Source organism: Emydura macquarii, unplaced genomic scaffold, assembly GCF_026122565.2.
Source record: "Emydura macquarii macquarii isolate MOO-44397 ecotype Brisbane River unplaced genomic scaffold, CSIRO-AGI_Emac_v2 contig_1790, whole genome shotgun sequence".
Lineage (NCBI taxonomy): Eukaryota > Metazoa > Chordata > Testudines > Chelidae > Emydura > Emydura macquarii.
The window spans coordinates 24,516,005-24,538,182 of NW_027131927.1; the positions used below are offsets into that span (position 1 = coordinate 24,516,005).

General features: G+C 42.0%; 2 protein-coding genes across 2 annotated transcripts in view; both read left to right on the forward strand.

The window, feature by feature from the left end:
* The window catches only part of LOC137159027 (probable E3 ubiquitin-protein ligase HERC6), a 40,005-nt gene extending 29,813 nt beyond the window's left edge, over nucleotides 1–10,192 (forward strand). The window contains exons 16-23 of the mRNA XM_067557164.1: nucleotides 45–215; nucleotides 1,227–1,373; nucleotides 3,391–3,557; nucleotides 5,241–5,307; nucleotides 6,360–6,430; nucleotides 7,770–7,953; nucleotides 8,062–8,167; nucleotides 8,715–10,192. Coding sequence (XP_067413265.1) covers nucleotides 45–215; nucleotides 1,227–1,373; nucleotides 3,391–3,557; nucleotides 5,241–5,307; nucleotides 6,360–6,430; nucleotides 7,770–7,953; nucleotides 8,062–8,167; nucleotides 8,715–8,926 — 1,125 coding nt within the window. The 3' untranslated portion in view covers nucleotides 8,927–10,192. The remainder of the gene's footprint in view (nucleotides 1–44; nucleotides 216–1,226; nucleotides 1,374–3,390; nucleotides 3,558–5,240; nucleotides 5,308–6,359; nucleotides 6,431–7,769; nucleotides 7,954–8,061; nucleotides 8,168–8,714) is intronic.
* A 9,335-nt stretch (nucleotides 10,193–19,527) lies between these two features.
* The window catches only part of LOC137159023 (E3 ISG15--protein ligase HERC5-like), a 50,392-nt gene continuing 47,741 nt past the window's right edge, over nucleotides 19,528–22,178 (forward strand). Inside the window, exons 1-2 of the mRNA XM_067557161.1 lie at nucleotides 19,528–19,795; nucleotides 21,712–21,844. Of these exons, the coding sequence (XP_067413262.1) occupies nucleotides 19,528–19,795; nucleotides 21,712–21,844 (401 nt within the window). The remainder of the gene's footprint in view (nucleotides 19,796–21,711; nucleotides 21,845–22,178) is intronic.

Consider the following 22,178-nt stretch of genomic DNA (forward strand, 5'->3'; position numbering starts at 1 on the left):
TGGCAAGATGCTGGAAATATAGTTATTTATTCATTCTTTTTTAGAGTGCAAAAGTAGAAGCCCAAGTCCTACTGAGGCAAAATGAACTGCTGAGAAAGAGTGAGCTTCCTGAGTTTCCTGTCTTCCCTCTGCAAGTTAAACGCAGCAACCTGGTTGAAGATACCTTACGTAAACTAAGTCATGTGGAGGACAGTGTCCTGAAAAAGCAGTTGTTGGTATGGTGCCTGGTCATGTTCTTCCTAGTTAGCAATGCCAGGGAGGTTAGCAGTAAACTGCAAATCTGACTAGAATTAGGACTGGTTGAAAAATTTCTGTTGAAACTATCTTTCAATTAAATGAAATTATTTGTGAAAATTGTCTGCTTTCCATAGAAATGTCACATTTCAGTTGAAGAAAATGAAACATTTTTGGCTGAAAATCCCAAAACATTTTGGTTTCAGTTTCTGATGAAAAGTCAGAATTTTCCATGGAAGAAAAAACATTTTCTGGTCAGCTCTAGCTAGCATGCACCTGATGACAGGTGCCTAATTAGCCATTTAGGTGGCAAGATAGGTTTCAACACATTAGGTGGATTTATGTACTTGATCACCCTTGACAGCTTTGAAGATTTTAACCAGGGTTTTGAGATTTTAACCATCTGACTCCCATTAACAAAGATCAGTACCTCAAGGATTGTGGTCTTACATGTGCACTACAGTGAACATTTACCCCTCTGTGTTAACACATCCTGTCATTGGATCAGTATGACACCACAGCTGGTGGTTCTCCATTAGAATGGAGGCTTACTTGGTGTGGCTTGTCTGTTGCTTTGTCATGGGACCTCAGAGGGCTAGCGAGTTCAAAAGCAACACCAATTTATCTTGAGAGAAAAAGAGAGAGCCTGGGTCTCTAAGCAGACATAACTTGCACTGTAGCAGTGTATTGTGAACATCATTTTTCAGGAGGTGAGTCAGATCTTGAAAGAGAGGTAAGAATGGCAGTTTGTAAGAGCAGGAATGATGAAGCCCTCCCAAGTCATCACTTTGCACAGTTGTTCCTCTTCTGATCTCGGAAAGGGCTGAATATTTCAAACTCTAAAGCTGTGCATACTTTGCACTTAGTAGTTTGACTCCAGCACTAAAGAATTAATATGGTGTTGATTGTTCCATTTCTGTGAGAATACTAGTCTGTAATGACTTTAGAACAACGGCCATGAAGAATAGCCATCTTTCTCTGTGTTTCTGCAGGTGCAATTTGAAGGGGAGTTGCGGGGCCTGGATGCAGGTGGAGTGACATTAGAATTCTTCTTGTATCTATTTGAAGAGATGGTGAATCCACAATATGGGATGTTCATGTATTGTGACCCTGCGTCCCCGATGTGGTTTCCTACCAGTGTAAGTCAGAATCAGCTCAAGCCATTCAGGGTCAAGAGACAAAGGGAGCGATTTGTTTTTTGACTCCAGGCTTCCTTACCTACTGCACAGTGGCTGGAGTCTGCTGAGTGGGTCTTTGAAGGCTCTGTCAATTTTCCAGAGGAGTGGGTCTGTGCCACCTGGGTGTGTTATATTGCAGAGAATGATTGGAGGCATAGGAAAACTCATGCAGAGAGATTGCAAAGACTGGGATTTAGCTTTGTTTACCTTAGAAAGGAGCTGAATAGGAGGGGACATGATAAAAAAGCACATAAATCAATGAATGCTCTATAGATGGTAATTTGTGAGCTTTGTCTCTGTCTCACAAAACAAGAGGATGTTCAACAAAACTGAAAACTACTGAAGGAAATAATTTTCCATTCAGTGAGTAATTAGACTGTGGAACTCACTGTGGCTAAGAATTTAATAAAATTCAAAAAGGGACTGGACATTGATATGGATAACAAGTTTAGCCAGAGTTATAATAGTTAATACAAATAATAGTTTTTGAAGGGATAAAAATCTCATGCCTCATGTTATATGCCATTCTCTAGATATTAGGGTTTAGGATGAGATCTTCATGAGAGGCAGATTATGCCACTTCTACCGATTGTGGGGTTCTTGCTGCTTCCAACTACAGGGACTTCAGGTCTGATCCAGTCTGGCAATTCCTGAATTCTTACAAGAAATATTTTCTAAAAAATAAAGTTAGAGAACATTGCACTGTTCAGACTGTATTCCCTGGCTGACAGCAATAATTAATCAGACCATAGCAGGGCATGTATTACTGTTCTATATATTGAAACTTTCCATTAGTAAACAAATTGCAGTTGATCATCTGTGAGAGATCAGGTGAGCTGCAGTCAGATAGGGGACCAGTTCCATAGTTCTAGAATTCTGAATGACTGATATTCCCAGGCTAATTATGAGCATAGTCAAAAACAATCAAATTCTTACAATCAGTGGCAGCTCTTCAAGTGGTAATATGCTGCTTTTGTTCTCTTTATATGGCAGTGGCCCAATTAATTCTTTCTTTACTCCTTTGTGAAGTTTAGTTTTATTGCGCTGCAAAATCTATTTTTGTCAGGGAGGGGGAAGAAAAAAAGTAAATTCCTTCACCCTGATTTCTAAATAAAGGTGAACAAAAAGGAGATGACTTAATGCAGTGAATTAAGTCTAAAAGAGGGCTTTTCCAGATAATTTTGCTCATTAATTGCCTTTGGTTTGCACTCATTGAAGTGATAGTGTGGCAGCCACCATCTTGGCCAATACTAGGGATTAAAAGCACGAGCTGCTACTGCTTGAGCTAAAGAGCCAAGATGCACTCTGTGGGCCTTTAATGGACTCTTATCCTCCGCAGATGAGGCACAGAGTGAGACCTCTAACACATTGACCAGTGAGATACAACAGGACAATGAAATCCACTTAAATTCAGATCTGTGGCTAATGCAAAGTTGCCAGATGTCCTTTCTTTCCCAGTAGCGTGATTCAGCCTTCCTTAAAGAGTCTCATTAACTTGGATTGGGCTTCAACACAGGAGCAGACCTTTTATTCCAGGTGTCCCTCTGATTTAGGGCCCTGCCCTGCCCTGTCCTACTCTCATTGTTTTCAATTGGAGTTTTGCCGTTGACTTCAATGGAGCAGGGTTGGAGTCTTGGGGAGTATCAGAAGGTTTCTTTAAACAGAGTTTCAGCTCTTGTTAGATGACTGATAGGTTTTGTTGTTGCTGCTGCTGATTTAGCTTTTTCTTAATTATCAGAACAATAAGTTGTTTTTAAATTGCAGAGGAAGTTAAATTTTGCACCGATTGACCTTGACAGAGTGCCCCTTTAACTCGTAAAAAAAATTATGTAATGAACATTTTTATTGCTCAGAAATGAATTTAAAGATTTACTGTAAATATATGTCTTTGAGATCTCTCTGTTCTGTTTCATTCATTTTCTGTTCTATCATGACTTGGATCTCCAGTTATAATATTACAATGCTTGTTTTTTTCCAGTCTTCAGTAGAGAAGAAAAAGTATTTCCTCTTTGGGATCCTGTGCGGGCTCTCCCTGTTCAACAGGGTCATTGCCTTCATCCCTTTTCCACTTGCTATTTTTAAGAAACTTTTGGATAAGAAGCCTTCTCTTGAAGATTTGAAAGAGCTGAATCCCGTGGTAGGGAAGTAAGTGATTTCAGCTATTGGTTCCGTCTGGAGTGTGTGCATTTACTCACATGTACATGAATAGGCAGGACAATTTGTAGGCATTCACTATATTGTCTACAGAGTGAAGGAAGGATAGTCTTGTGGTTAAGGACTTGAGGTAGGGGTCTATTTCCAGCTCTGTCACTGACTTCCTGTGTGACTTTGGGCAAGTCACTTAAATTCTCTTTCTCAGTTTTGTATCTGTAAAATGGGGTTAATATTTTCCTACAAAGGGGTAATGAGGATAAGTTGGTTAATATATGTGAGGTATTCAGGTATGAAGTAAAATGGGGGCTTTATAAGAACATAAATAGCTGAAAACGTAAGAGTAGCAAATATTCTAATATTTTTCTGTGCTTGAGTTCTATGCCATGGTCATGCAATCTGCCTTTGTGAGGCTCACATTGGCAGTAACTTGCCAGCAGCACTGTTTTTCCTAAAATAGAGCAGATTGCAGCCTTGATCAAATTGAGTTTTATATGCAGAGTCTCATAATCTCCACTACCTTCCCCATTTTAAGAATGAGAGCTGCTGTGAGCCACATTGTAGCATTTCTCATTTTGGTGTACCTTTCTGTTGGTTGTGATTTGTTTTGGGGGCTAAGGTCATGCATTGTAACAGAAGGAGATGCATTCATTCAGATCCATTTTTTTTAAGGGTATCATTAGCACCTTCAGCCACACAAAGCCCTAAAGGTGAAGATCTGTCATATAGCTGCATGCCCTGTCATAAGTAACTTCTTACCTACTCTCTATTTGGAACAGAAGGAGAGAATACAGCACAGGCAGCTGTGAAATACAGCATATTACATACATTGTGCTGTTGTGAGGATGTCGGCATAACTCAAAGAGCAAACCTGAATAGTTTGTATTGTCATCAACGTTGTCAGTGTTAAGAAATAAAAAAGAACTAATTACAGTTACTAGTAATTAAACTGGCCAATAAAAACATACATACAAGTGCAGCTTGCATACAAAGCAACTTATGCTTTATAACACAGAACTCTTTTTGATTTCTAAGTCACATGTTTTGTGAGGCAACCAGACTTGAGATTTGAGATTGTCCCTGGACAGATATTGAGAAAACAAAAAATTCCCAGCTTGACCTGCAGCAGGGGAGGGAGACAGAGATTGGTGAGAAGGACAGAACCCTGTGGCATATGATAGTGGAGATAGAGGAAGTGGGTATAGATTTTCTACTGGTTTTTGAGCCCAAAACTTCTCATGGTGGCCTTTGTCCCTGACATGTATGAGGTTTTTCTACCCATAAGTGCAGAATTTACAATTTTTTTTTTGTTGCAACTGGAAATATGTTTACAATTGTTACAATTGCTGTCACTTTTGAAATGTTGTTGTTTGCTTCATGCAGTGGAGTAGGAGCTCTTACACTGCAGATATGGTATTAAGAAGCTTTTCATGAACTTACTTCAGTCACTTGTTCGTTTCTTTCTCCCCACATTTACTACTATGTTCATCAGAATTTGATCAAAAATCAATAGGGTTTTTTTTTTTTTTACTGTCATATATGAAACACAGTTTTTCATAGTCATAGCTACTAAAAATCAGTAATAAATGGCTGAGACTCATGATGTAGGATAATATGTCGTGGTCTGTCATCTAACAACTTTTAAGCATATTTTTGCCTTTTTTTTTTTTCTTTTAGGAGTTTGCAGGCAGTTCTAGATTATGAGTATGATGATATTGAAGAGAATCTTCAGATATATTATTGTGTAAGTATCTCTGGAAGCCATTATGATACATTCCATTTCATTTGCTATTGACTACAGTAGTTACAATTCTTGTCACTTTTAAAATGTTGTTCTTTGCTTTACATGGTGGACTGGGCACTTTTACACTGCAGATGTAGTATTGAGAAACTTTTCATGAGCTTACTTCAGTTGCTTTTAATTTCACACACACCCCCCACCACATGCTATCCAACTAAAATCTCCAAAGATGACTGTTCCCCTTTGGAAATTCATAATAAGCCACTATGGGAATGCAAGTCTAGAGTGTCTTTTTATAAGCTGTTTGAGGCAGGGATGATCTTTTTGTTCTGTGTTTGTACGGTGCCTGGCACAATTGTGTCCTCATTTGTGACTGGGGCTCTGACATGCTACTGCAACACAAATAAATAATTTTCCCTACTTCCCAATCTTTTTGAAAATTGAAACCCCACTTTGAATAAGAAACTCATAGGACCTGATTGATTTTGTTTTAATTATTTTAGCCTCTTATTGAAGCAATAAGTCCATTGGCTTGAAGGCTGGTCTCTTCCAATCACAGTAGGCCAAATCTTAACTTCTTGTAAGCAAATGTGATTCCATGGACTCCATTGGTGCTAAAATTAGCCCATTTTATCCTGTCAGTCAATGAGAGAAAGCTCTGTGTATGTTAGGGAAGACCTGGACTTGAAGAGGAGATGGGACAGGCAAAAAAGAGGACTGAAATCATTCATGTTTTCTTTAATGCCTAGAAACATACCCATCTGAAAATGACACATAAGAGTTCTACATGTGTACATTAGTCACACACCCATGTCTTTTAAATAGCTACGGGAAATCACTGAAATTGTGCTCACAAGGTACCTCTTTCTCTCTTGCCACTGTAATATAGTTTTGAAGGTGATAGGATTAAAGGTTTCTGTAAACATGCACAACAGCAGTGGGAACTTTGCTGCCATACTGATTTCAAGTACTGAGTAGGAAATTATTTAGTGGAGAGAAGGTTGTCATGACTGTTGCCTTTTATACTTCTCATAAGAATGTTTTCATGGTTTCAGGTGTCGTGGGACAATCAGGAAGTAGATCTGATTCCAGATGGCAGTTCCATAGCTGTGAACAACACCAACAAGTATCTTAATGCAGATTGGTTTATTTAATTCTAACTCTTGGGCTTTTCACGACCAGGCCTCAGAGTTAAAGCAACTGTCCAGCTCTTTACAATAGTGTCCTTTTTAGTTCTCAGTACTTACATGGAAATGGTAATGAGGTAAACCCTCCTAGCTGGGAGAGCAGGGATAAGGTGTAAGGCACAGGAAAAGATAAGCTTAAAACTTACAAACACCTCTGTATAAAGACCTGAGCTAACCTCTGTCTATCTCACCATCCTCTCTGTGTGAAAGACTTGGAGTGACCGCTTGTGTCTCCTTTGTTCAGTCCCAGACTCCTCTCCCTTCCCCTCCCTTGGATAACTCCTAGTGAGATTATGTGAACCCCTGACTTGTCATCTGATAAGCTGATTTAAAACAACTCATCCTTTTGCATGCATGTGTCTGTGAGAGACTTGCCACCATTTTCCCCAATATATGTGTGCAGTTGTATGATATCAGGACTCTGTACCTCAAATCAGGGAATCTAAAGGCACTTGTTGAGACTTTACCCACTTCAGGCTCCCAATGAGGCCACAGTCCCTAATCCTTTTGTTACAAACTCAGGGCTGGATCCTGTGAATACTTAGTATTGAGTGTGGCTCTTACTATCATGAGTAGTCACTGGGACGATCATGATTCCAATGGGACAGTTTGTAGTAGTAAGCAATAAATCCAGTAATAAATGTTTGGAGAGTGAGACTCCAAGTACTTCCTACCCCTTGGATACAAAACATAAATACGGCCATACTGGGTCAGACCAATGGTCCATCTAATCCAGTATCCTGTCTTCCAGCAGTGGCCAATATCAAGTGCTTCCAAGGGAATGAACAGAAGAGGGCAACCATCAAATGATCCGTCCCCTGTCATGCAGTCCCATTATCTGGCAGTCAGAGGCTTAGGGACACTTACAGCCTGGGGTTGCATCTCTGACCATATGGGCTAATAGCCATTGATGGATCTATCCTCCATGAACTTACTAGTTCTTTTTGGAACCTCAGTTGAAACTTTTCTCTTATAACCATCTTGTGGAACAATTATCTGAGCCATTAAATGAACATCCCACATCCCCCTCTTCCTTAGTGTCAAAGGAATGTCAACCGGTTTAGTTCTAACAAGGAGAAAAACAATTTTTTTTGTCATTTAAAAAAAAAAAAAGGATATGTCACACAACTGTATCAGAATAAAGGCTACTCTTATTACTATTGTATTGCTGTGAGGTGGTGAGCAAGGGGACCAGGCAAATACATTTACTGTCCTATGTGTTTGAAGAGAACAATATTGTACGTGAGCTAACCAACATCTCTCTTCACTTCTGTGAAGGAAGGACTTTGTCAACAAGTATGTGGATTATATCTTCAACAAATCCGTGGAGGAGGTTTATGAGGAGTTCAAGAGGGGATTTTATAAAGTCCTGGACAGAGAGATACTTAGATTCTTCCAGCCTCAAGAACTGATGGAGGTGGCAATTGGAAACACTAATTATGACTGGAATGCATTTGAAAAGGTTTGAAGGGGATAGGCACAAGGAATCTTCTCCTGTATCATTCTGATTTATCCATTAAGTTTCACTTCTTTAGAGTAAACCTTTTTCCTTTGTTGTTTCATTTTGAAGAATGCAGTCTACTGGGGAATATACACTCCATCACACCCCACTATCAGAATGTTCTGGAAGGTTTTTCATGAGCTAACTCTGGCAGAAAAGAAGGGTTTCTCTGTGAGTATCATGTCCACAAACAGACAAGTTGATTTCTCCCAAAAATTCAACCAGTGCAAAATCTTTCAAAATAGAGCAGTTACCAGGAACCACTCTTCCTTGGAGCAGAATGGACTCGTCTGGGATTTTATACAGTCTGTCCCAACGTGTACAGTGCCCAAAACTTGTGTGCAGTAAAAATTACTGAATGCAATACTCCCATTGACGTCAGCAGCCTTTGTGCCTGAGTAGCACCACTGAAGTCAATGAGACTATGCATGTGTGTAGTGTTTGCAGGTTCAAGGCCTTAGACTGTAAGTATCTCACTCTAGCGATTTTGTCTGTCTGTCTGTCTTTAAAGCACTATTCGTGCCTATGTAGCCTATATAAATAATTTGAATATCATTCTGAAATTGTGCCATTCTGAAAAGCATTATTGGAGATACGTTTATCTGAAATATGCTATACTAAATATTCCTTAAATGCCCATCACTTTATAAAAGGTAACTTGAAATACATACTTAATTCTAGCTGCTCTTCCCGCTGAAATCTAATTCTGTTCTGCTCTGTAGTGTTTCTCACAGGAAGTGACCGGATCCCTGTAATGGGAATGGACTGTATAAAGATAAAGTTCAACCCACATGTGACTTTGTCTGAGGATCACATCCCTGAAGCACAGACCTGCTTTCACATCCTGATCCTCCCACAGTATTCTACAATAGAAAAACTCAGGGAAAAGCTTCTCCTAGCTATCAGTAACAATCAAGGGTTTGGCAAAAATTAGTTACAAATGTACACAACATGCATCAGAAACAGAAATACTTCCTAGTCTCTTGATCTTCGATTCCTTACTCACCAAAATTCCCATTGAATTCAGGGCAGAAATAACAGTGCCTTCCCGATACAGAAGAAAAACTTTGGAATAAATTACACACCACTTAACAAAAATGGGTTTGTTTGGTTTTGTATTGTTTTAAGTCTTCAAAGGCAATTCCCAAACATCCTTATTCAGAAGTGTCAGAATTATTTAGGGTCTCACTTACATGAAGAAACAGATTAAACCTACATAATAACTGCATAAGTTTAATGACTTGACTAAGCCTCAGCAAAGGGGAGAAATGTACAGCGTAACCTAAAAGAGGGTTTATAACAGAAACTATGTCACACTTGAACACTGATCGAAAACTATAGTGCTACAGGATGAGAATTTAACTTCCATTTATTTAATGCATCTAACCAACAAACTATATATAATTAGTACTATATCACTTAAATCTCAAATTAAAAATACATTCTAACCATTCAGAGTATACATTTTTGCATTACAAACTCAATAAAAAATTGTCTTGAAGTATGAGACTAGAAAATAGTTGTATATGGTATGATCAAATCGTATTAACCATTGCATGCTATTAAAAAGACAACTTCAAAGAAAAATATAAAATATCAATGTTCAAGAAATTAATTTTTAGTTTTCAACCTGATACAAAATTATAACTTGTTTACTGCACCTAGCAGATAAAACGAGTTCCAATTTCTAACATTTACTTTTGTTGTTTGTCAAATTTCAATAGCTTCATGACCATTCTGTTTGTTATTGAAGCCAATTTTGACTTCTTTTTTTTTTTAATGTCTTTATGAGGTAAAATTCTCTGGCCTCATTTTGATGTTAGCAACAATGTAGTAAGATGACATTGCATGTGAATAATTCTGACCTATTTGGTGGTTGGGTGAGCAGATGAAAAGAATGTTAATAATGAATATACATTTGATGGAATAATGTTCTGTAATATTTTTGCAATATAATGGTGTTTCTACTATATTTAGATAGATGATGTAAACTTTTAGGTCCACATTATAGCGCTGATGTTTAAGTAGAACTCTCCATTGAAATCAATGAGATCCACTTAGAAAGTAATTGCACTATGTGGCCTTTTTGTTCTTAGTATTTAGCATCACTTAACTATGATTTCCTTGTACTGACTACTAGTTGCACGTAATTTGCTAATGAAAGTCACTCCAAATAAAATTGTAACCTGCTTTTATTTCCTTCATTCTTCATGTTGTCTTTATTAGTAAAGAAGTCAATCATCTGGTCCTGTAGGTGTTACTCTAGTGAAAAAAGGGACTGAATGACCTGACTTATATGCCTGATGGACATCTGAGGAAGGGGGCTGGGGAAAATAAAGTGAATAGTAATGAAAAAGAAAATAAAGGAGAGTGGAGGTAGTCAGTAGTAGATTCAGTCACACTTCCTGAAAACTTCTGCATGGGCCCAGATCCAGCCAGGTAAGTTTAAGCACATGAGTGCCTAACTTTAACCACATGAGTAGCACTATTGATTTCAGCTAATATAGTTACTTAGGAATGATGCAGGATGCTTAGTAAGAAGTGTGCAATCTGATAAGAGCTTGAACTTCTAGAAATAATGAACATGCTCATAAATACTATTGCAGATGCACAAATGGCAGTTTACTATGGTGTATAAATAAGTGAATGGGTGAATTTTCAGAGAAAAAGGCACATTACCTCTGACACATATGTTTAATTACTACCTACCCTGAGAAACAAGAACTGTTAAAAAAAAAAAACACAAAGCAGGAAAACAAAATATTCACATATTGTTAATTGATCTGATTCCTGAAATTGGATGAACTGTTTTTGATAAGACTTTCCAAAAAGTTCAACCTGAGCAGGTGCTAAGCTTTGAAAATTTCAGCTCTAAAGGCTAAAGTTTATCTTCTGGAAACTGGGAGTTGTTATAGTGTTAAGCAACTTTGACTATAGGCATTGCTACTGTGCTGCCTGTAATCTTAGAAGTTAAATAGTCAAATAGAGCATTCTTTTTGTTTGCTGAAGGATGGCATTTTCTGATGGATGAGAGACAACTGTTAAAAATTGCTCTTCACCGGATGGAAGCTGAGAATCAGTGGGATCCTTCATAAACTGCAAATCCAGGACTGAGGAGTGGAGGTGGGGAGAAATGTATATTCAGATGGATGTCTACACTGCAGAGTGAAGTCGACTTACTTTAAATCGACTTTCACCTGCCGATTTTTAGAAGTTGCAGGAGCGTGTTCACACCACGCTCCTTGTGCCGGGGTCATGTGTCCACACTCGCCACACTTGTGTCGACAAAGCAGTGCACTGTGAGTGGCTATCCCACAGTGCAACTTGCTGCGGAGGCTGTTGGGAAGATTTTCATCGTCCCATGATGCTACGCTCCTTCCTCTCTCTTCTTGCCCCAAACAAACAGAAAACGGTTTTCACACCGTTTATGCCGCGCGCTCATCATTGCTGCAGAGACATGGAGCCCGCTCAACTCTTCACTATTATTGTGAGCATCACAAATACATCACAGCTAATCCTGAATTATTTTCAAAGGTGAGAGAGAGCTCGAAGCACAGACAACCGCGATGTCGCTGAGGCTGCCCTGCTACAAGCCATCGAGCAGAACAATTCCTGATTGCTGCAGGCTGTAACGAGTCATCTGCAGTCGCTGGAGCGCTGGTTCTGGTCCCAGGAAACAAGCACAGACTGGTGGGACCGCATCGGTATGAAGCTGTGGGACGATGACCAACGGCTGCAGAACTTTTGTATGCGAAAGGCCACTTTCCTTGAACTTTGCGCAGAGCTGTCCCCGACCCTGAAGCGCATGAATACTCACTTGAGACCAGCTCTGACGGTGGAGAAGCGAGTGGCCATCACTCTGTGGAAGCTGGCAACTCCTGACTGTTACCGCTCAGGAATCAATTCGGAGTCAGTAAATCTAAAGTGAGAGCTGCCATTATTCAAGTGTGCAGAGACATCAATAGACTTCTGCTACGAAGGGTAGTGACTTTGGGAAATGTGCAGGACATAGTGGATGGGTTTGCCGCAATGGGGTTCCCAAACTGTGGGGGCAGGGGGCTATTGATGGCACACACATCCCTATCTTAGCGCCTGACCACCTTGCAATAGATTACATAAACCACAAAGGGTATTTTTCAGTGGTGTTGCAGGCCCCGGTGGACACAGGGTTCATTTCACCGACATCATAGAATCATTGAAGATTAGGGTTGGAAGAGACCTCAGGAGGTCATCTAGTCCAATTGCCCTGCTCAAAGCAGGACTAACCCCAACTAAATTATCTCAGCCAGGGCTTTGTCAAGCCAGGCCTTAAAAATCTCTAAGAATGGAGATTCCACCACCTCCCTAAGTAACCCATTCCAGTGCATCACCACCCTCCCAGTGAAAAACTTTTTCCTATTATCCAGCCTGGACCTCCCACACTGCAACTTGAGACCATTGCTCCTTGTTGTTCCATCTACTACCATTGAGAACAGCCTATCTCCATCCTCCCTGGAACCCCCTTTCAGGTAGTTAAAGGCTGCTATCAAATCCCCCTCATTCTTCTCTTTTGCAGACTAAACAAGCCTAGTTCCCTCAGCCTCTCCTCATAAGTCTTGTGCTCCAGCCCCCTAATCATTTTTGTTGCCCTCCGCTGGACTCTCTCCAACTTGTCCACATCCTTTCTGTAGTGCGAGGCCTAAAACTGGACACAATACTACAAATGTGGCCTCACCAATGCCGAATAGAGGGGAATAATCACTTCCCTCGATCTGCTGGCTATGTTCCTACTAATGCAGCCCTATGTGCCGTTAGCCCTCTTAGCAATAAGGGCACACTGCTGACTCATATCCAGCTTCTTGTTCACTGTAACCCCCAGGTCCTTTTCTGCAGAACTGCTGCCTAGCCAGTCTGTCCCCAGTCTGCAGCAGTGCATGGGATTCTTCCAGCCTAAGTTCAGATCTCTGCACTTGTCCTTGTTGAACCCCATCAGATTGCTTTTGGCCCAATCCTCCAATTTGTCTAGGTCACTCTGTATCCTATTCCTACCTTCCAGGGTATCTACCACTCCCTTTAGCTTAGTGTCATCTGCAAACTTGGTGAGGATGCAATCCACTCCATCCTCCAGATCATTAATGAAGATGTTGAACAAAACTGGCTCCAGGACCGACCCCTAGGGCACTCTGCTTGTTACCAGCTGCCAACTAGATATCAAGCTACCCATTGATTACTACCTGTTGAGCCCGATGATCTAGCCAGCTTTCTATCCACCTTCTAATCCATTCATCCAACCTATACTACTTTAAATTGCTGGCAAGAATAGTGTGGAAGACCGTATAAAAAGCTTTACTAAAGTCAAGATATATCACATCCACCACTTTCCACACAGCCACAGAGCCAGTCATCTCATCATAGAAAGCAATCAGGCTGGTCAGGCATGACTTGCCCTTGGTGAATCCATGCTGACTGTTCCTGATCACCTTCCTCTCTTCCAAGTGCCTCAAAATGGATTTTTGAGGACCTGCTCCATGATTTTTCCAGGGACCGAGGTGAGACTGACCGGTCTGTAGTTCCCCGGATCCTCCTCCTCCCCTTTTATGAAGATGGGCATGATATTTTCCTTTTTCCAATCCTCCAGGACCTGCCATGGGTTTTCAAAGGTAATGGCCAATGGCTCTGAAATCACATCCGCCAACTCCCTCATCACCCTCAGATGCATTGCATCTGGGCCAATGGACTCGTGTATGTCCAACATTTCTAAATAGTCCTGAACCTGTTCCTTCAGCACTGAGGGATGTTCACCTCCTCCCCGTTCTGTGCTGCCCAGTGCAGTAGTCTGGGAGCTGACCTTGTCTGTGAAGACAGAGGCAAAAGGGCATTGAGTACCTCAGCTTTATCCACATCCTCTGTCACTAGGTTGCCTCCCCCATTCTGTAAGGGACCCACACTTTCCCTAATCTTCCTCTTGTTGGTAACATACCTGTAGAAACCCTCCCTGTTACCCTTCACGTCCCTTGCTAGCTGCAACTCCAATTGTGCTTTGGCCTTTCTGATTTCATTCCTGCATGTTCGAGCAGTATTTTTATAATCCTCCCTAGTCATCTGACCAAGCTTCCACTTCTTGTAAGTTCTTTTTTGTGTTTAGGCTCACCAAAGACTTCTTTGTTAAGCCAAGCTGGGCGCCTACCATATTTGCTATTCTTTCTGCACAGCGGGATGGTTTGTTCCTGCGCCCTCAATACAGCCAGCTCTCTTAGAGTCCTTTCCCCCTCATATTAGACTCCCAGGGGATCCTGCCCATCAGCTCTTGATTTCCTAACTCCCAATTCACATTTTTCAAACAATCTATGTGGGGTGGTCTGGAAAGGTGCATGACACATGCATATTAAGGAACTCGGGTCTGTTCTCGAAAATGGAGGCGGGGACTTTCTTCCCAGACTGAAAAATTAACATCGGGGATGTGAAAATGCCCATAGTGATCCTGGGGGACCTTGCTCCCTTGGCTAATGAAGGCCTACACCCGCCACCTCGACAGTGACAAGGAGCGTTTTAATAACAGGCTCAGCACTTGCAGAATGGTGGTGGAATGTGCGTTTGGGCATTTAAATGCCAGATGGAGATGTCTCCTTACTAGGCTGGACATGAGTGGAAAAAAAACTTCCCATCAGTTATATCTGCATGCTGTGTTCTTCATGTGTGTGAAGCGAAGGGGGAAAGGTTTTCCCAGGGTTGGGCTGTGGAGGCAGAAAGGCTGGCTGCCAATTTTGAGCAGCCAGATGGCAGCAATATGCTCAGAGCCAACCGTGGAGCGCTTCGCCTTTGGGAAGCATTGAAAAACCAGTTCTGCAATGAGACGCAGTAATGTTTTCTGTGTGTTTTGTTCCTTTCTGTACCATCCCCCCTACCATTGATGTCAGCACCCTCCAAATCCCTCCCCAAACAAGCTATGAATTAATAAAGAGACGTGTATTGAAATGCTGCAAAGTTTTATTTATGAACGTTCTGGCTGGGGGGGTGGAGGGCGAGTGTTAATTCATAGTTTAAATTGATAGTGTGGTTGCTTGCAGTGAAGTTCTCAATGAGGCCGCCGCGTCTTTCTGCTTGTGTCCAGCGGGGTGGAGTGCACCACGTACTGCAGCCTACCCAGTCTCCTCCTAGGCCGCTTGGGGGTGGGGGAGGACAGCAAAGCGATAGGCGGAGGAGTGTTCTGGAGGGGCTGCAGAGGGACTCTGTCCTGCCGCTGCTCTTCCTGTAGCTCCACAAGATGCCTGACCATGTCCCACTGATCCTGCATTATTCGCAGCATCTCCTGCTGCGTACTACGCTCCTGCTCCTGGGCAGATCTTCTATGCTTCACGTCCAGTTTCTGGGACAAGGACATCCTCCACGCTCGGAGCTCTGTTTCTGCGGCCGTGGAGGTGTTCATGAGCTCACCAAACATGTCATTCCATGATTTTTTTTTTTTCCTCTTTCTGATCTGGGAAAATATTTCTGCTGCAGTTCTGGTGGTGGCAGAGGGAAGACAAGGCCGAGGTGTCTACAAAAGAAAAGAAATGCAAAAAAGGGTATCGATTGTATAGCTTGGATACTTTAAACATGCGCCATCTTCCCTAGGTGACCATGAGCGATATCAGTCTCCTGAGGGTAACACAGGAGGAAAGGGAAGATTTGCTGCACTCAGCGGGGTACAGGCCTGGCCCTTATGCTGCTATGCTGTGTTCCACCATGATTCCGGCTCATTTGATTGCAGCGTGGCACAGTAAAGTATCTTACCGTGGCGGAAGAAACAAGGCTGCCCTCCCCAGAAACCTTGTGCAAAGGGTAACAGATTACCTTGAGATATCAACGGATGATTCTCAGAGCATACCTCTGCACATGATCTGTTCCAAGCGTAACCCTCCAATAAAGTCTGCTAACATCCAGAAATTCCCTCCCGATTAAAAAGGCCATTTTAGACATTGGATCAAGGGCATAACTGCTAAGAAGAAAAAAACCCTCACCAGATGTGCCTTCCCCGGGATCCTGATCATTAGTGCTGTCCTGTGTGTTGCTGGACTGTTCTGGGGTCAGGAATAGGTCCTGGCTGTCTGGGAGAATGGACACCCTTCTCTCCTGCACCCTGCTCTCCTCATCTTCTTCCTCATCCACAGAGTCCTCGTCATTCTCCCTGGACTGGGATCCAGCAGAGGTATCGATGCTGCGTGGTGGCACCGTGGTGGGGTTGCCACTGAGAATTGCATGCAGCTCCTTGTAGAAAAGGCATGTTTTGGCAAGGAGCTAGAATAGCTGTTAGTTTCCCTAGCTTTCTGATATGCCTGCCATCGCTCTTTGATCACACAGCACTGCTGTGCGTCCCTGTTGTGCCCCTTCTCCAACATGCCCTGGGATATCTTCCCATATATGTCCAAATTTCTTTTGCTGGCTCTGAGCTGAGCCATAACCAACTCCTCGCCCCACAGACCGATGAGATCCAAGACCTCTGGTCGACTTCATGCTGGAGCATGTTTGGGCCTTGCAGTCGCCATGATGAATTCAGCTACAAAGCGATTTCCACACTGGCTGCACAGGAAATGAAAAATCAAATTTTCCTGGGGCTTGAGGGGAAGGGCTATTTCCTGTTTGCATGGCCATATAACAGCAGTGTGTGAATGTCCAGAGCAGTCACAACAGGGCATTATGGGATAGGTCCTGGAGGCCATTAACATCACATTACATTACGCTCTGTCTACACTGACGCAAATTCAACCCATGAAGTTTGAATTACACGCTACGCCACTTGTGGAGGTGGTTTTATTAGGTTGACTTTTACCGCGCTTTAAGTCGACAGAACTAACGTGCCAGTGTAGACGCATGCTTTAGGACAGGGGTGGCCAATCCGCAGCTCGCAAGCCACATGCAGCTCTTTGGTCATACAAATGCGGCTCGTGGCTCTTTGCTCTTTGTGGCTCTTTGCTCTTTGAAATTGACAAGCTTTTTGGAGTAGGGTAAGAGACTAGGGGAAACTGACACGTGAAATTGACAAGCTGCCCCCAAAATTGAGGATCAGTGAGAATTTTCTGCAGAGGGTAAGAGATGAGGGGAAACTGAAAAGGTAAATGTGGCTCTTTGCGGCTCTTCGTCTCTGACTGGTTGGCCACCCCTGCTTTAGGAGTTCGACGTAAACGTCCATCACCAGTGTAGACCAGGCCTAAGTCATCCTTCAGAATTTGCATTTGCTGGGCCAGGGGCAGAGACTAGGTGTGTCAGTGGAAAAGGTGTGGAAGTTTTTATCCATTAGAATGGTCATCTTGGGGGGCTCACTTGACCTGTAGAGAAGATGGCTGCCTGACTCCTGGTCTCCTAAACCCCCTTGCACTCATCCTCATCGGTTAAGGACTCTCAAGTATCCGCAGAATAACTTTCTCTTATAAATGTACTAATTAGACAACGGGGACCCTTTTTGTTGTGTTTATTATTGATCCTGCTAAGACGCATAGAAACACCAAAGGACCCAAGCCTGAGTTTCCACAGAAAGGTAAGGCTGAGAAAACGCAGCAGTCTCTCACACAGGACTTTGCAGCTACGGAGGACTTTCCGTCTACCAATTTTTTTTTCTTTTATCTCAAGATATATGTGAGTTCTCTAAAGATACAGTAGAAGTCAAAGCTCCTTTCACCTATTTAGATAATTAAATATTTTTAAAACCTGCTATAGAATGGAAGGTTAAAACAGAGAGTGCTTCCTTAAGGCAAAGACTAACCAGTCTTGAGGTGAAACAAGAAGATATTAAAAACGGATCATGCAGGAATAATTTGTGGTTAATGGGCATCTCTGAAGGACTGGAAGGAAAAAAACATGATTAGCTTTCTCCAGAACATGCTCTCTGAAGCAGTGGGATTTTGCCTCTCCTGGAGATTGAAAGGGCTCATCAAGTGGTAGGGGCCAGGAGAGGAGAGAACAATAACTGCAGACTTTAAAATTAATCTTTAAATTGCTAAGATTTAATGATAAATTTAAGCTGATGTCTGCTGCTAGGCAAAAAGTTATACTCGCTCTGCATAGTAAATTTTGGAACTATAAGAGCTCCAATGCAAACCTGTCTCATATATTTCTTGGATGTCAAAGTATATCCACATTTTGGAAGTAAGTGTGTGGTGTTGTAGCTAAGGTGAGTGGGGTAGGAGGTTTGTCCTACCTCAAGCCTCTGTGTTTTGTGCATTCTAGATGATCTACCCTGTCCAAGTAATGCCAGGAAATTGATTGCTGTAGCATTTAGAGTGCCAAAAAAGTCATTTTACGAAAATGGAAATTCCCCCCCCCCCCCACACACACACACACACACACACACACACACACATTCTTTGATTGGCTGACAGCTAACCAAGACCACTTTCATGGAAAAACTAACAACCTATAGAGACACAAGATCCAACTATCAAGACTCTTGGTCTTTCATGGGATTATCACAAACTGATTCCAGGTAGATTGGGTTGCTGGTGCTTCTCTTTTTTTGGGAGGGTGGGGGTGGTTAGGGAATTATTTCTCTTATAATGCTCAAAAGTATTTGGGAATATTTCATACTGCGTTATTGTTAAATCCATCCTCCTGCTGTGTTTTCTTTGCCTTTGTATTTGAATATGTCTGTATGGATATGTTAAAATTTCAGAAAAATAAAACACTAAGGATGTTCATCTTCTTATCCCTGCTCCAGGGGATGCTGTTTGTGAAGCACAAGAGAAGAAAAGCCCAGAAATTGCACAAGACACACAGAAATGATGCTTTTCTTATGGTTGCTTTTATTGAAAGGAAAGGGGAGCAAGAAATACTACTGATGTAATATCCAAATTTACGACAGGGTGGTCTGAAAGGACTGCATTTGCTGACACCATACAGGTCACTGAGTCTTGACACATAGATTTGTTGTCTCTGCTGGAGATAACAAATTGTACCAGCTCAGTCACCCAGCTAAAAAAACTCCGGCTCAAATTTTTATTGCAAAACAATGGGAGCAGCTCTGCATTTTTCTTTTTTTTTAATTGATTGATTTCTTTAAATCTACGCCCTTTGCTGCCTCTGTTTGTGATGGACAAATTTTAGTTTCCCTTCTTCCTGTGCTAGGGAGAGGGCTTGGAAAGTAGCACAGTTTCAGTTTCCTGCAAGGACACACCTCCTTTCTTTCCCTCTTACAGAAGGCAGAGGGGAGGAGCAACTAGTGAAGATTTAAGTCTGCAGCCTATCACTGGTAAGCAGTCACTAACATTCACACTCACTGGCTGCTATAAGAGAAGCATCATCAGACAACAAGAGCTTCACTTCTGCAAGGAACTTTTATGGGTGAAAAAATCTGTAGGCTAGTTCTATTTTTCTTTTGCAAATCTTTAAAAAGTAGAAACCCTTTTCTCTCTCCAGTTACTGCCTCAAACAAAGAGCTTATCCTTTCCAGAGTGAATCTCAGTGGACTTAGTGTTTATCAGCTGGTTTTGCTACATTTGGAGCTGTTACCACATCACAGTGTGTGTGGCTGGCTTTCTCTGGAGTGCTGAATAGAGCTGGAGAATACGAGCATCTCTAACAAAAATGCCAAGGGACCGCCAGACTGCCAAGCAACAAACCAGCAGGCAAATGAGTTTATCGTCACCATCTCCTCAACTAGCAGGAGCAGCATCCTCATCGTGGTGGTGGTGGTTCCCCAAACCAAACTGCCAGCCTAACTTCTTCAAGAAGCACCCCGAAGAAATCTGCCAGATAAACTGCCAAGAGAGCAACCTGGCTGTAGTGGAAAAAAATGGAAGCGTTATCATTTTTGACAAAGCAGGTGAACACCAGGGTCCCTACAGAAAATATAGTGAGTATTTGTTTTGCAAACCCCAGGACAGGTCTTAAGCGGGCATAAACTGGCACAGCTCCAAAGATGTCATGGAGCTGTACGGCTTTACAGCAGCTGAGAATCTCCTTCATGGAGATTTAGGTGAAGGTAAATTTGAATGAGAGGACCATAACTTTAGAGAGCAGTAACTTTTTACATATATGAAAGTTTTTTCTTGTTGTCAAGTACCCAAATCTAACCCCTTTAGAATTAAATGTGTGAGAGAAATTGAAGAGTACCCCTGCTATGATTCTGTAATACATTATTTTGACAGTGAATTAAAATGTTTATCTTCTTCCTTTTTAAATTAAACTGAGCACAGAAGGAGACCAAGGTAATTTAGGACTTAGGTTGATTTTTCACAGGAAACTCCAAGTGGTTTGTGATTTGTCTCCTCTTGCTGTTCAGAAGTCCAATTCCCAGCTCCCTGCTGTCACTATTATTTCTGTCTTGTCTCCTGCCTTCTCACTAGAGCAGTTTCCTTTCTCTGTCATACACGTAACAGTTTCGGTTTCCATTCTAGAGACCAAGCACTGTGAGCATAATGTTACTCAGGGGCCAGGCAAGTTGCCCAGCTGCCAGGCAATGGGTGAAGTGCAGGAAGTCACTTCTGAACTGCAGACTCCTGATTCCTGGAGGAATAACCCTTTCTTGCATAAAAATGGGAATTTCGTTTTTATTACAAATATGTGACTCTCATTGACTTCTCAGTGATCTGAGGAATGTAAGCCCTGATCACTGGCTTCATGGAGATTTAGGTGAAGGTAAATTTGAATGAGAGGACCATAACTTTATGGAGCAGTAACTTTTACATGATAAGGCATGGATTAGTAAAATGGTGTAAAGGTCTGATGCAGTTCAAGTGATATAGTGGGGACATTTCTACTTTGGAAATGGAATAGAATCTAGGGGAAAGGGACCTGTAGGATAGAGAAATCTAGTTTAAAGGGATGCTGGCTAATTTCTGGCCTCTCTTTTTGATACTACTAGGAAGAAGAGGAGTTACAAAGTCTAAGATGATTAGAAAAACGTTGATGATTTCTTTTGTTGTTGCACTAATACAGGTTTTTATTTATGGATTTAACCATTTCCCTGCAGGATGGTGAGCCCCAGCAGCAAGCACATTGTGCTAGGGCATGAGATCCAGACAGATAGCCTCACTCTATGCAGCATGAAACCAACTAGTTTGTTTTCCATTGTCTAGAAGACTGAGGGATGTGCAAAACTAACTAACTAAATAAATAAACAGCAAGAAAAAATGGTGGCAAGCAATTTAGAGTGTTTTAAAACTCACCTTAATTTGTAATAATCTGCTGGGCTGACTTTCAGAGGGCCTGAGCACTCAGCTCTTGCTGAAAGAGATCTAGGTACTCCGCACCTCCAAACATCAGGCCTTAAATTATTTTTAGTCCTGCCACGTTCCATTGCATTGGGGAGACTGGAAGCAAAATGGCCCTGCCAGGGGTTCTATAGGCCATAGAACTGAGCTCCGGCGTGTTTCTTTCTCTTATGGGATGTTGTGGGAAGGTTGGGGAAGTTGTGGAGGCATGGACGATGGGTGTACAAACTGTATGGATGCACTAGTACACCACACCACACGAGGGGGAAAGGGAAGTAAGTAAGGTGCAAGCATTACTGAAACCTATGGCCTACGCTGCTACAAGTGCATCTAGGTCATCTGGGTGCTCTGCATGCCACCTCTGTGTATAGGGGAGAATTGTGTGCCTGAGAGTGGCCACATAGTAGTAAATACTAATGTGCAAAGCCCCATTATTAAGCCTTGTGCTATATTAATGATTCTGTGATCATTAATATAGGGTGAAGTTGCTGGGTAGCTTTTAATATGTCCAATGTCTCAAATTGATTGTGTGTTTCTATCTTGCTTTATTCTGCAGAACACATGAACTTAGGAAAGCACGTGAGGGTGCATTCCTTGGACTGTGAAACAGCTCATATGCTCATTCTTTCCTCCAATGGAAAGCTCTCTGAGCACACCATGTCAGCCACAGCTAAGAAGTCAGAGAGAAGGTAGGAAATGTCTCAATGGCCGATGATGATTGTTGCAGAGCAAGACCAGTGTTTGGTGAATACTAAATACAGAGAGTGACCAAAGAAGAGGGGAAGTTGGTCCAGAGCTGGCGGGTCAAATAATGAACTTAAACAGAGAAAGGTCTAGGTTGAAGTAGCCCAAAATAAGGGTAAGTGATTGAGAGGAGACAGCTTAGAATCAAAGTCAGAGCAGGGAATGTGGGGCCAGGTGTAACTGACAGCCAGCTAAAGAGAGCAGGGAGACATAAGAAGGATCAATGGTTTTCCAAGAAGGATAGGTATGGGGGGAGGAGGGTTCTGAAATAACAGGGGG